Source organism: Epinephelus moara, chromosome 5 (genome assembly GCF_006386435.1).
Source record: "Epinephelus moara isolate mb chromosome 5, YSFRI_EMoa_1.0, whole genome shotgun sequence".
NCBI classification, from domain to species: Eukaryota; Metazoa; Chordata; class Actinopteri; order Perciformes; family Serranidae; genus Epinephelus; species Epinephelus moara.
The window spans coordinates 47,550,106-47,562,084 of record NC_065510.1 but is presented as its reverse complement, the minus strand read 5'-3'; the positions used below and the strand labels follow the sequence as shown (position 1 = coordinate 47,562,084).

Below are 11,979 nucleotides of genomic sequence, written 5' to 3'. Positions count from 1 at the left end.
GTCCTGTCCTGCAGGTTGAGACGTCTGTCTGTCCGTCAACATGAGTCCTAAACACGTCGTCTTTAAGAAAGTGTCTCGGGACAAGTCGGTAAGTTTTGCACCAACAATTGTTCTGTAGAGACCTGAGGTTGTCAGCTCTGTCCTGTGTTACTGTCTCAATTTGAACGTCGTGTGGATGCTCTGTCCTCCAGGTGTCCGTCTACATGGGCAAGAGAGACTTTGTGGATCACTGTGATTTTGTGGATCCAGTCGGTGAGTACAACCTAAAATATGTCTTCCAAAGACAGACATCAGGTTTATGTCTCACTGTCTTATTGTCCATCATCCGTCCACCATTGTCTCCATTAATCGGTCAATCATTATCTACATTAATCCGTCCATCATTGTCTCCATTAATCTGTCCATCATTGTCTCCATTAATCCATCCATCATTGTCTCCATTAATCCGTCCATCATTGTCTCCATTAATCCGTCCATTATTGTCTAAATTAATCCGTCCATTATTGTCTCCATTAATCCGTCCATCATTGTTTCCATTAATCCGTCCATCATTGTCTCCATTAATCCGTCCATCATTGTCTCCATTAATCCATCCATCATTGTCTACATTAATCCATCCATCATTGTCTATATTAATCCGTCCATCATTGTCTACATAAATCCATCGATCATTGTCTCCATTAATCCGTCCATCATTGTCTACATAAATCCATCGATCATTGTCTATATTAATTCGTCCATCATTGTCTATATTAATCCGTCCATCATTGTCTACATTAATCTGTCCATCATTGTCTACATAAATCCATCGATCATTGTCTACATTAATCCGTCCATCATTGTCTACATAAATCCGTCCATCATTGTCTACATAAATCCATCGATCATTGTCTCCATTAATCCGTCCATCATTGTCTACATAAATCCATCCGTCATTGTCTACATTAATCTGTCCATCATTGTCTCCATTAATCCATCCATCATTGTCTCCATTAATCCATCCATCATTGTCTATATTAATCCGTCCATCATTGTCTCCATTAATCCATCCATCATTGTCTACATAAATCCATCGCTCATTGTCTATATTAATCCGTCCATCATTGTCTCCATTAATCCATCCATCATTGTCTCCATTAATCCATCCATCATTGTCTATATTAATCCGTCCATCATTGTCTATATTAATCCGTCCATCATTGTCTACATAAATCCATCGCTCATTGTCTATATTAATCCTTCCATCATTGTCTACATACATCCATCCATCATTGTCTACATAAATCCATCCATCATTGTCTACATAAATCCATCCATCATTGTCTACATTAATCTGTCCATCATTGTCTACATAAATCCATCGAGCATTGTCTACATTAATCCGTCCATCATTGTCTCCATTAATCCATTCATCATTGTCTACATTAATCTGTCCATCATTGTCTCCATTAATCTGTCCATCATTGTCTACATTAATCTGTCCATCATTGTCTCCATTAATCTGTCCATCATTGTCTACATTAATCCGTCCATCATTGTCTACATAAATCCGTCCATCATTGTCTCCATTAATCCGTCCATCATTGTCTACATACATCCATCCATCATTGTCTACATTAATCCGTCCATCATTGTCTACATAAATCCATCGAGCATTGTCTACATTAATCCGTCCATCATTGTCTCCATTAATCCATTCATCATTGTCTACATTAATCCGTCCATCATTGTCTCCATTAATCCGTCCATCATTGTCTCCATAAATCCATCGAGCATTGTCTACATTAATCCGTCCATCATTGTCTCCATTAATCCGTCCATCATTGTCTCCATTAATCCGTCCATCATTGTCTACATTAATCTGTCCATCATTGTCTCCATTAATCCGTCCATCATTGTCTCCATTAATCCATCTATCATTGTCTACCTAAATCCATCCATCATTGTCTCCATTAATCCGTCCATCATTGTCTACATTAATCTGTCCATCATTGTCTCCATTAATCCATCCATCATTGTCTACATAAATCCATCCATCATTGTCTACATTAATCCGTCCATCATTGTCTCCATTAATCCGTCCATCATTGTCTATATTAATCTGTCCATCATTGTCTCCATTAATCCATCCATCATTGTCTCCATTAATCCATCCGTCATTGTCTCCATTAATCCATCCATCATTGTCTCCATTAATCCGTCCATCATTGTCTACATTAATCTGTCCATCATTGTCTCCATTAATCCATCCATCATTGTCTACATAAATCCATCGATCATTGTCTACATTAATCTGTCCATCATTGTCTCCATTAATCCGTCCATCATTGTCTACATTAATCCGTCCATCATTGTCTACATAAATCAATCCATCATTGTCTACATTAATCCGTCCATCATTGTCTCCATTAATCTGTCCATCATTGTCTCCCTTAATCCGTCCGTCATTGTCTACATTAATCTGTCCATCATTGTCTCCATTAATCCGTCCATCATTGTCTACATAAATCAGTCCATCATTGTCTCCATTAATCCATCCATCATTGTCTCCATTAATCCGTCCATCATTGTCTCTGATACGAGTTCTGGGCACAATGACCAGTAAAGTGCACAGAGTGACAGTAAGACACACAGTGTCTGGTAAAGTGCAATCTCTCAAGGAGCGATCAAGAAAAAAGTGCCAGCCAATACAAAGCATAAACAATGATAACAACAACAAACAACAGTGAGTAATTTAAGACATCCGGCAGCCACAGGTTGTGTGTGACTGTTGAGTGACCGTTGTAAAATGGGACATCAGGCAGCAGATAATTCCACAGCACAACTTTTTAACAAAAAGGCAGGCAGGCTGTCGGGACCTGTTGATTTTCTTTTGCAAGCTTTGCTAAAGACATTCTGCACCTGCTGAGGTGAAATTAAGAGGTCACATTTGCCCGTAGGATTCATAGTGTCTGAAATCTCCCTCCCCTTCAAGGAGAAGTCCTGATCATCAAACCTGTGGAAGAAGTCATTTAGTTCATTTGCCCTGCCTGTATCATCTAAGGTTACTCGCTGTTTCTTACATGGGGTCATATTAGTTATGTTCATGCAGTCCCATAACCTCCTGTTATCCATGGCTCCAAAGCTTTGTTCAGTGTCAGAGCAATGAAGCTCATCAAGCTCTAAACTATGAAACATGCTCCAGTCAGTGCTGAGGAAGCAGCTCCTCAGTGTTCCAATGCTGTCCTCAGTCCACGTCAGCATCACGTCAGGGCTTGGTTGACTTCAGCACTGATTTATAAGTGGGCATAAGATGCACCATTGAGTGATCTGAGTTAGCGATGGGAGGAAGGGTAAATGACCTGAAGGCATTAACTATGTGACCAAAGCATTTATCCAGTGTTTTTGAGTTTCTGCTGACACCCTTTACGTATTGTTGAAACCCCGGTAGTGCTGGCTTCAGTTTACAATGGTTCATATCCCCGAGTACAAAAACCGGGGCCCCCGGAGAACGCTGGAGTTGGGAGTGAACACATTCGGCTATAAGATTAGCAGCTCTAGGGAGGTAAAAGGGACGCATAGATACACATAGAAGCTCCAGATCAGGACTGCACGGACTCTGTCTTAAGCCCTATTTGGACAGGATTAGTTTTACATAGGGACGAGGGGCAAAGTAATAATTACCAGAGATTTTAGTCCCGTCCGAATGTGCCATGTCAGTAATCATTACCGCGACTTTTACCTTCTGTAAAAGGGTCCCGGACAATTACCTCAAGCAATACTAATCCCGTGCGAATAGACCAGCAGTAAACATGTGTGTTAGGGCTGTCAAAAAAAAAAATCAAAGTCAGAAATATATTCGAATATAGCCTATTTATTTTTTTATAAGTTCGAACCTAAATTTGATAATTCGAATATCATTAATAATTAATTAATACTATCAATAATGTTGTATATCACGGCAAATCCCGTTCAGGCGGAGATGGCTCGCGTACAAGCCGGGCCAGAGACGGACGCAGCGGGAGGGAGAGGCGCCGACGGAGGAGCCCGCTGCGCCAACACCACCCACTGCGCTGTCCACGATGTGTGACCTGTTCGGGGAGACATACAGAGAGAGTGTTGCACCTGCTGCCTCCCTGCCTACCCTTTCTGAAGAAGAGATGAAACGTTACCAGAATGAGACACCACTATGAGCCGACCAGGATCCACTCTTGTGGTGGAAAACTACGCACTGAAGTATCCAAAAATTGCTCAGATAGCGAGACAGAAGTTGATCATACCTGGCACTTCAGTGAGGTCAGAACGGGTGTTTTCATCCGAGTGTCACGTTCATACTGCGCCAGCAATAAGCATCTTATTTTTTGTGGGTTTTTTTGTAAAATAAATAAATACATAATAATAATAACAAATTCTAATATTATTCGAACTCTACTAAATTAATTTGAAAATATTCGAACTCAATTTCATGGTGCTTTTGACAGTTCTATCATACGCACATGACGGCAGGAGGGGACGGCGGTGCGTGAATGGATTTACCCCTCCCACTTGTGGTAGTTTTACTGATATTTCTTATCCCGTGCGAATCGGCCATTAATATTACTGACGTCCTGTGGTAAAGTGACATTACCCCACGTGCCCATGTAAAACTAATCCCGTCCGAATAGTGCTTTACTCTATATTGCTTGCACCAGTTATTACTTACATAGACAATTAACCCCCCACCTCTTGATTTCCCTGATGAATCATTTCTGTCCGCACAGACGCAGAAGAAGCCCTCCAGCTCCACCGGGGTGTCCTGACGGAGCCATGTCTCTGTCAGTGCGATAATGCTCGATTCTCTTTGTTGATGGCAAAATCTTCTGTTTACCCGGAGCTCGTCCATTTTACAGCGCAGCGACCTTACGTTGCTTAATATAATTGAGGGCAGCGGTGGTCTGTTATCGCATCTGTGGAGCCGCTGTCTGACGCCCCCTCTCCTGACCCTCTTTCTCCGCTGTGATTTCGCCGCTGGCTTCGCTTTAATGTACTCTGGCAGGTGGTCCAGGGGTGCTTTGCTTTTGTCCCACAGAGCAAGCAGCGCCTCCCTAGAGTACACAAGGTGACATTCCACCTGTGGGGATGATGGGAAAAGATCACCCCCAAAAGTTCACCCACCATCAGGAGAAGGATCAGCAGGGTCAGGAGCGTCATCATGGCTGTGTCGTTACCGACCTTAGAGCTGTCGCTGCGGTGTCCAGCTGCTGGGCTATTGCCCTCGGCACCCACCCACTGGACACTGTATACTCCTCGAACGCCCCACCTCCACCACCGCGGACCAGGAGCTTTGTTAGGTGGGTCGCGACCGGTCGTGCAGTCGCTGTGGTGACAAGCTGCCCAACTGTCTGGTTGAAGATCCAGCTGCTAGGCAACGGCCACATTGTCTCCCAGCGTGGTGTAAAACAGAAATAACGTAGAAACATAAATAAATGCAAAAAGGACAATATGCAGCCACAGCACTACGGCCCAGGCCGCCAGCAGAGCAGCGCCCCGGAAGACTAACAGTTTCCCCCTGCCTCCAGTCTTTGTGCTAAGCTAAGCTAACAGTTTCTCCCTGCCTCCAGTCTTTGTGCTAAGCTAGCCTAACAATTTCCCTGTGTCTGCAGTCTTTGTGCTAAGCTAGGCTAACAATTTCCCCGTGTCTCCAGTCTTTATGCTAAGTTAGGCTAACAATTTCCCTGTGTCTCCAGTCTTTGTGCTAAGCTAGGCTAACAATTTCCCCCTGCCTCCAGTCTTTATGCTAAGTTAGGCTAACAGTTTCCCCCTGCCTCCAGTCTTTGTGCTAAGCTAGGCTAAGAGTTTCCCCCGATTTCAGCATTTATGCTAAGCTAGGCTAACAGCTTCCCCTGTGTGTTTCAGATGGAGTTATTGTGATCGACCCGGTGCAGCTCAAAGGAAAGAAAGGTAGGTAAAGGTCAAACCAGCGACAGGTGACTGTCAGATTGATACTCTGCGTTCATGCTGGACTGTATTTAAACACTCAGAGTTCTCCAACCAGAATCAGACCCAGTCAGAGGTCTGTATCATGAACATGCTCAGTGAGACAGTGTCTCTGTCCCTGATGGACAGAAACATATCCATATGTGAAAATGTCTAATGAATGAAGTCAGTCAGCTGAAAACACAACATGAACTCTGATGACTGATGACAGAGAAGACAAAATCCAGAGACTGTCCTCAACATGGCTTCCTGTCCTGGGAAAAAGTCCACAGCCAAAAGAGGAAGTAAAAATGGGAGGAGGTCATCAAATAAAACTGTAGCTTCACTTCCTGTTACGACACAGAGCAGTTTTTATTGGACAGGAAAATGATGAATATGTTGGTAACAGTTAGACCTGTGAGGACAGGAGGAAGTATGTGATATGCGTTGCAAAGAGTCTGATTAGTGCAGTGGAAGTTTAGTTACATGCAAGACTCTGTCTGAGAACAGCATTAGCAAACTAACATTAGCCTGAATGATCTTGAATGTGTGTATCAAGCTAGAGCCACTCAGAGGGCAAAGGTCATTCTGGTGAACCCTCTCCATCCTCTTCATGCAGAGTTTCAGCTTCTTCCATCTAAGAGAAGGTATACTTTCCCCTGTAGGGCCAAATCAAGCAGGTACCTTACATCCTTTGTTCCATCTGCCAGTAGCTTTGTAAGTAAGCTGTAGGCCAGCTTGTTGGGAACTATATAGCTGTGAAACTGTGATTACTGGGTGTTTATCTGTATTGTTTTATATTGTTATGTAAGATTTATGGTGTTGTTGTCATGTGAGATATGCATGTTTTAACTTCTGTTGCAAACCAAATTGTCCTTTGGGGACATTAAAGATTTTCAAATCAAATCAAATCAAATCAAATTAAATCACAACAAACCCATGACCTAACTGCAATAATCACAACAATGGCTCAATAACAGCATTAAATCACAATCGACAGAGTTGAAGTCTTGCTCAGCCTGCACAGCTGTGATGAAGCTATGCCCAGTTGTTACATTACCAATCCTTCAATGGATGAAAGGAAGAGTCTCTTTGTGGTGTGTTGCTTTTGTTAGCAGGCAGAGGAAGGCTGGAAGGAGCATTGGTTCCAGGTTCATGACATTACAGGGTCACATGTCACTGTGACAGTAGTGCCCAATCAAGTTTGAAAACTGGGACAGGGGCCGAACTCTGTCATTTGTTTGAGGAACAGAGAAGATGCGGCGTCAGCCACCATTTCAGACGGAAAGACCCAGACAAACCTCCCCATGTCCAGTCTAGATCTCAACACATGACGAATCATCTGTGGTTTACCGAGTCCTAACAACGTCATTAAAGAACTGAAAACATACACACAGTCTCAGATTTTCTGGATCCAGCAGGTTATTCCCACGTCATCACAGTTTAGATCTTATGGTACCAGAACATTTTTACATCGTTGTGTTTCTGATCGGACTCAAATAACTTTTTCACCTCTGAATAAACTAAAGCTGAACATGAAGACGTATCCCTGTAAAATGTCTTTACTGTTAACGTGACATCTGTTTGTGTCCTTAGTGTTCGTGATGCTGTCCTGTACGTTTCGTTATGGCCGTCAAGACATGGATGTGATGGGCGTGGCCTTCAGGAGGGACCTGTTTGTGGTAACGCGGCAGATTTACCCCGAGCTGCAGGACAAAGACAAGCTGACTCACACCAAGATCCAGCAGAAGCTGCTGCGGAAGCTGGGGGACAACGCCTTCCCCTTCTTCTTCGAGGTGAGACACTGAGACATCAAGACACATCATGGGTCTGCAGTGGTGTCTTAGAGCTGGTTGGACAGGAAACCTTCAGGGCAAGGTGTTCAGGAGGACATCCTGAGTCCCTGTGTCCTCAGAGGAGGACGTCACATTTTGTGTCTGCCACTCCTTATACTTCACCCTGCTTCACTCAGACCTGTTGTCCTCCCTCGTGGACACTTTCTGTCCCATTTAGTGGTAGTCAGACCACAACACACTAATCCATGTAAAAACAAGATGGCTGCCAGTTGAAACTTTATTCATGATTCATAGTGTTTGTAGTTTGATATGACGACACATGAGACCGATTTATCAACAGGGACAAGACGCTGTTAATTAGGATGTACTCGTTTGAGGACAGTGGGACTTATTTATTGACTAGTTTGAGGACATTAGGATGTGTTTTGTCTGAAGACAGTGTAGTGATTGTCTCCAGGTGGGTCTGTCCTCCTGTCCTGTCCTGATGATTCAGTGTCTTTGTTTAGTTTCCAGACAACTTGCCGTGTTCCGTCGCTCTGCAGCCCGGACCATCTGACGTGGGAAAGGTAATGATGTCATCACGTCACCTTCATGTCTTTAAAATACCACGAGGACATCAGAGGGCAGATGTTTGACGGTGTCTTTGTGTCTCTGACAGAAATGTGCGGTGGAGTTTGAGGTGAAAGCTTTCTGTGGTGAGACCCAGGACGAGAAGATCGACAAACAGTGAGTCGCAGAACGTTCTCCATGTTCCTGTTAGAACACGATCCACAGAGTCCTGGATCCAGGATCCAGTCCTGTGGATCCAGTCTTTAGAGACTGGTTATGATCCAGTCCTCTGGATCCAGTCTTTAGAGACTGGTTATGATCCCGTCCTCTGGACCGAGTCTCATTCTGGTGTGTTCACACCTGCACAATCCAACCTGAGTTTGACTGAACCAAACCAAACAGGATAGGTGTGAACACAGCCTGAGACATGTGAAGTTTAGTTATTGATCAGTTCCTTCTGATCAATAGATATAAATATGTATCATCTTTGTAACAGTGGAAGCTTACAGAGTGGTTTCTAATGATGTTAACTAATGCCTGGTTCACACTACATGATATCAGCCTGGTTACAACCCGACGCAGCATGGTACGGTGCTGCTCGGATCGTGAATCGTGATCGTGAGTGTATTGTGCGATAATCCATGGTTTCATCTGGTGTAGTGTGTCATAGTAGACGACAACCGACGCCATGTCTGGGACGCCTCACAACGTTCTGACAGAAAGTCTAGCATGTTTGATTTCCTTTTTGTCTTCCACGACTTCTCCCGTCACAGCCGTCAGTTTGACCAATAGGATCTGTAGGACAACAACAGCCCAGCCTTTTAGATATTTCCTGTAGGGACGTTAGCACACAGAGTAAAAGGAAACAGCAGAGGCACTTTATCAACCCGTTGAGTACTGCCATTAGCATCAAGCTAGCAAAGAATGTTCTTTCTTCATAATGGAGGATATAAAGGAATCAAACTCACAGATGGTGTCTGGGCCTTTACTCAGCACAGCTGCAGAAGCTACCAGCTGCATCTCAAACACACCACATTTTTCATTCTCACACTCAACACTTCCTGTTTCTGTTTCAAATTAAAAGCCCCTTATCATTTCAGTCATTTTCTAAAAAGGCTTTTATTGTGAAACATTTGCAGGAACTTCCTGTGGAGGATTCAGTGACTGTCATAGTTTTCATTTGGTACTTCAGATGTAGCTCCGCCCACCTGGTGACAGTTTTTATGTTACCACAGTAACAGTTCAGCTGGAACATGAACAGACACAGAGACTGAGATAATAATAATAATAATAATAATAATAATAATAATAATAATAGGACATGAATAATCTGATGACATCACACACGTCGTGAAAGACGACCGGTGATGATTGGTGTGGCCCAATATGTAGTCTGTCATTTCTGTCGGCCAAGTCACGGAACGGTTTTGTGACTCCATAGTCACCTGATGTGTAGTGTGAACCAGGCGTTAGGGAAGCAGATATAAAGTGAACAGAGCCGGTCCGAGCTCAGAACCCTGTGGAACTCCAAAACAAACTTTAGTACGTAAAGATGATGAGGATGATGATCATCATCCTCATCATCATCATCAATGAGATAACCTGACATTGTGTTTACAGGAGTTCAGTTCGTCTCACCATCCGTAAGATCCAGTACAGTCCAGAGGACAGTAAAGTCATCCCCACAGCAGAGACAACCTTCGAGTTCCTGATGTCTGAGAAACCGCTGCATGTCAAACTGAGCATGCCCAAAGAGGTCTGTCTGTCTGTCTGTCTGTCTGTCTGTCTGTCCATCCTTCCGTCCGTCCGTCCGTCCGTCCATCCATCCGTCCGTCCATCCGTCTGTCTATCTCCCACCTGCCTCTATATCTGTCCATCTGTCTCTTACCTGTCCCTCCACCTGTCTGTCCACAGACGTTCTACCATGGTGAACCCGTCAGAGTCAACGCAGAAATCAACAACTCGTCCAGCAGGAACATCAAAGACATCAGCGTGTCAGGTGACCTCATACCTGTTGTCTCTAACACACCTGTGTCTCTAACACACCTGTGTCCATCAGGTGACCTCATACCTGTTGTCTCTAACGCACCTGTCATCTCTAACACATCTGTGTCCATCAGGTGACCTCATACCTGTTGTCTCTAACGCACCTGTGTCCATCAGGTGACCTCATACCTGTCGTCTCTAACACACCTGTGTCCATCAAGTGACCTCATACCTGTTGTCTCTAACGCACCTGTGTCCATCAGGTGACCTCATACCTGTTGTCTCTAACACACCTGTGTCTCTAACACACCTGTGTCCATCAGGTGACCTCATACCTGTTGTCTCTAACACACCTGTGTCTCTAACACACCTGTGTCCATCAGGTGACCTCATACCTGTTGTCTCTAACACACCTGTGTCCATCAAGTGACCTCATACCTGTTGTCTCTAACACACCTGTGTCCATCAAGTGACCTCATACCTGTTGTCTCTAACACACCTGTGTCCATCAGGTGATCTCATACCTGTTGTCTCTAACACACCTGTGTCCATCAAGTGACCTCATACCTGTTGTCTCTAACACACCTGTGTCCATCAGGTGATCTCATACCTGTTGTCTCTAACGCACCTGTGTCTCTAACACACCTGTGTCCATCAGGTGACCTCATACCTGTCGTCTCTAACACACCTGTGTCCATCGGGTGACCTCATACCTGTTGTTTCTAACACACCTGTGTCTCTAACACACCTGTGTCCATCAGGTGACCTCATACCTGTTGTCTCTAACACAAGTGTCATCTCTAACACACCTGTGTCCATCAGGTGATCTCATACCTGTTGTTTCTAACACACCTGTGTCTCTAACACACCTGTGTCCATCAGGTGACCTCATACCTGTTGCTTCTAACACACCTGTTGTCTCTAACGCACCTGTGTCCATCGGGTGACCTCATACCTGTTGTCTCTAACACACCTGTTGTCTCTTACACACCTGTCACTCTAACATACCTGAGTCCACAGTCTCCTGGATTTGGAGTCGTGGACGTGTCGCTCTGGGGGCGGAGCAGATTATGTCTTTTCTCTCTGGTCGTTTTATGTTCCAGCCAATCACAGCGCCGTTTGAGTCAACACACCTGTTGATTTATGAAAGTAACTTTCTTCTTCCTCTGTTCAGGTAGAGATGATCAGATTAATAATGTGTCATTTCCTGTTTAGTCGAACAGGTGACCAACGTTGTTCTTTACTCCAACGACAAGTACGTCAAATCAGTGGCCAAAGAAGAGACCAGGTGAGTCCAACACACACAGGTACTTCCTGTCAGGCTTTTATTTTGACATCCTGTCTGAAGAAGGTTTAAAACCTCAGTGTGCAGGAATGTCTCCCATCTAACGCTGAAATCATATATTGCATTCACACACATAGCGCACTCTAGCGCCTCACTGTTTCAAACGCGTATTGCAACTACGGTAGCTGCTGTGTACCAAAAAGCTATGATAACATTGATGAAACCATGTCATGGGATACTTCATGGAGTATTCATTCAGGCTGCTACACAGACACACGCGACGCGAGTTGACAAGCCCCCTCCTCACCATGCTGGCTGTGTTTACAGCGTAGGACTGTTGGGGCAGGTGTAAATCCAAACAAACCAATCACATCTTGTCTTTTGACAACTGACAAGTGGCTCAACCTCACACACCTCATCCCTCTCCTC

General features: G+C 44.2%; 1 protein-coding gene across 2 annotated transcripts in view; it reads left to right on the top strand.

The window, feature by feature from the left end:
- LOC126390141 (S-arrestin-like) overlaps positions 1 to 11,979 on the top strand; it is a 15,934-nt gene continuing 3,955 nt past the window's right edge. The window contains exons 1-9 of one of the 2 annotated variants that reach the window (XM_050044301.1): positions 1 to 88; positions 192 to 252; positions 5,875 to 5,919; positions 7,531 to 7,730; positions 8,237 to 8,296; positions 8,389 to 8,456; positions 9,900 to 10,035; positions 10,194 to 10,278; positions 11,481 to 11,553. In XM_050044301.1, coding sequence (XP_049900258.1) covers positions 41 to 88; positions 192 to 252; positions 5,875 to 5,919; positions 7,531 to 7,730; positions 8,237 to 8,296; positions 8,389 to 8,456; positions 9,900 to 10,035; positions 10,194 to 10,278; positions 11,481 to 11,553 — 776 coding nt within the window. In that variant the 5' untranslated portion in view covers positions 1 to 40. Of the gene's footprint in view, positions 89 to 191; positions 253 to 5,874; positions 5,920 to 6,421; positions 6,582 to 7,530; positions 7,731 to 8,236; positions 8,297 to 8,388; positions 8,457 to 9,899; positions 10,036 to 10,193; positions 10,279 to 11,480; positions 11,554 to 11,979 lie in introns of those variants that run through there. The other variant, XM_050044300.1, reaches the window with a different exon arrangement.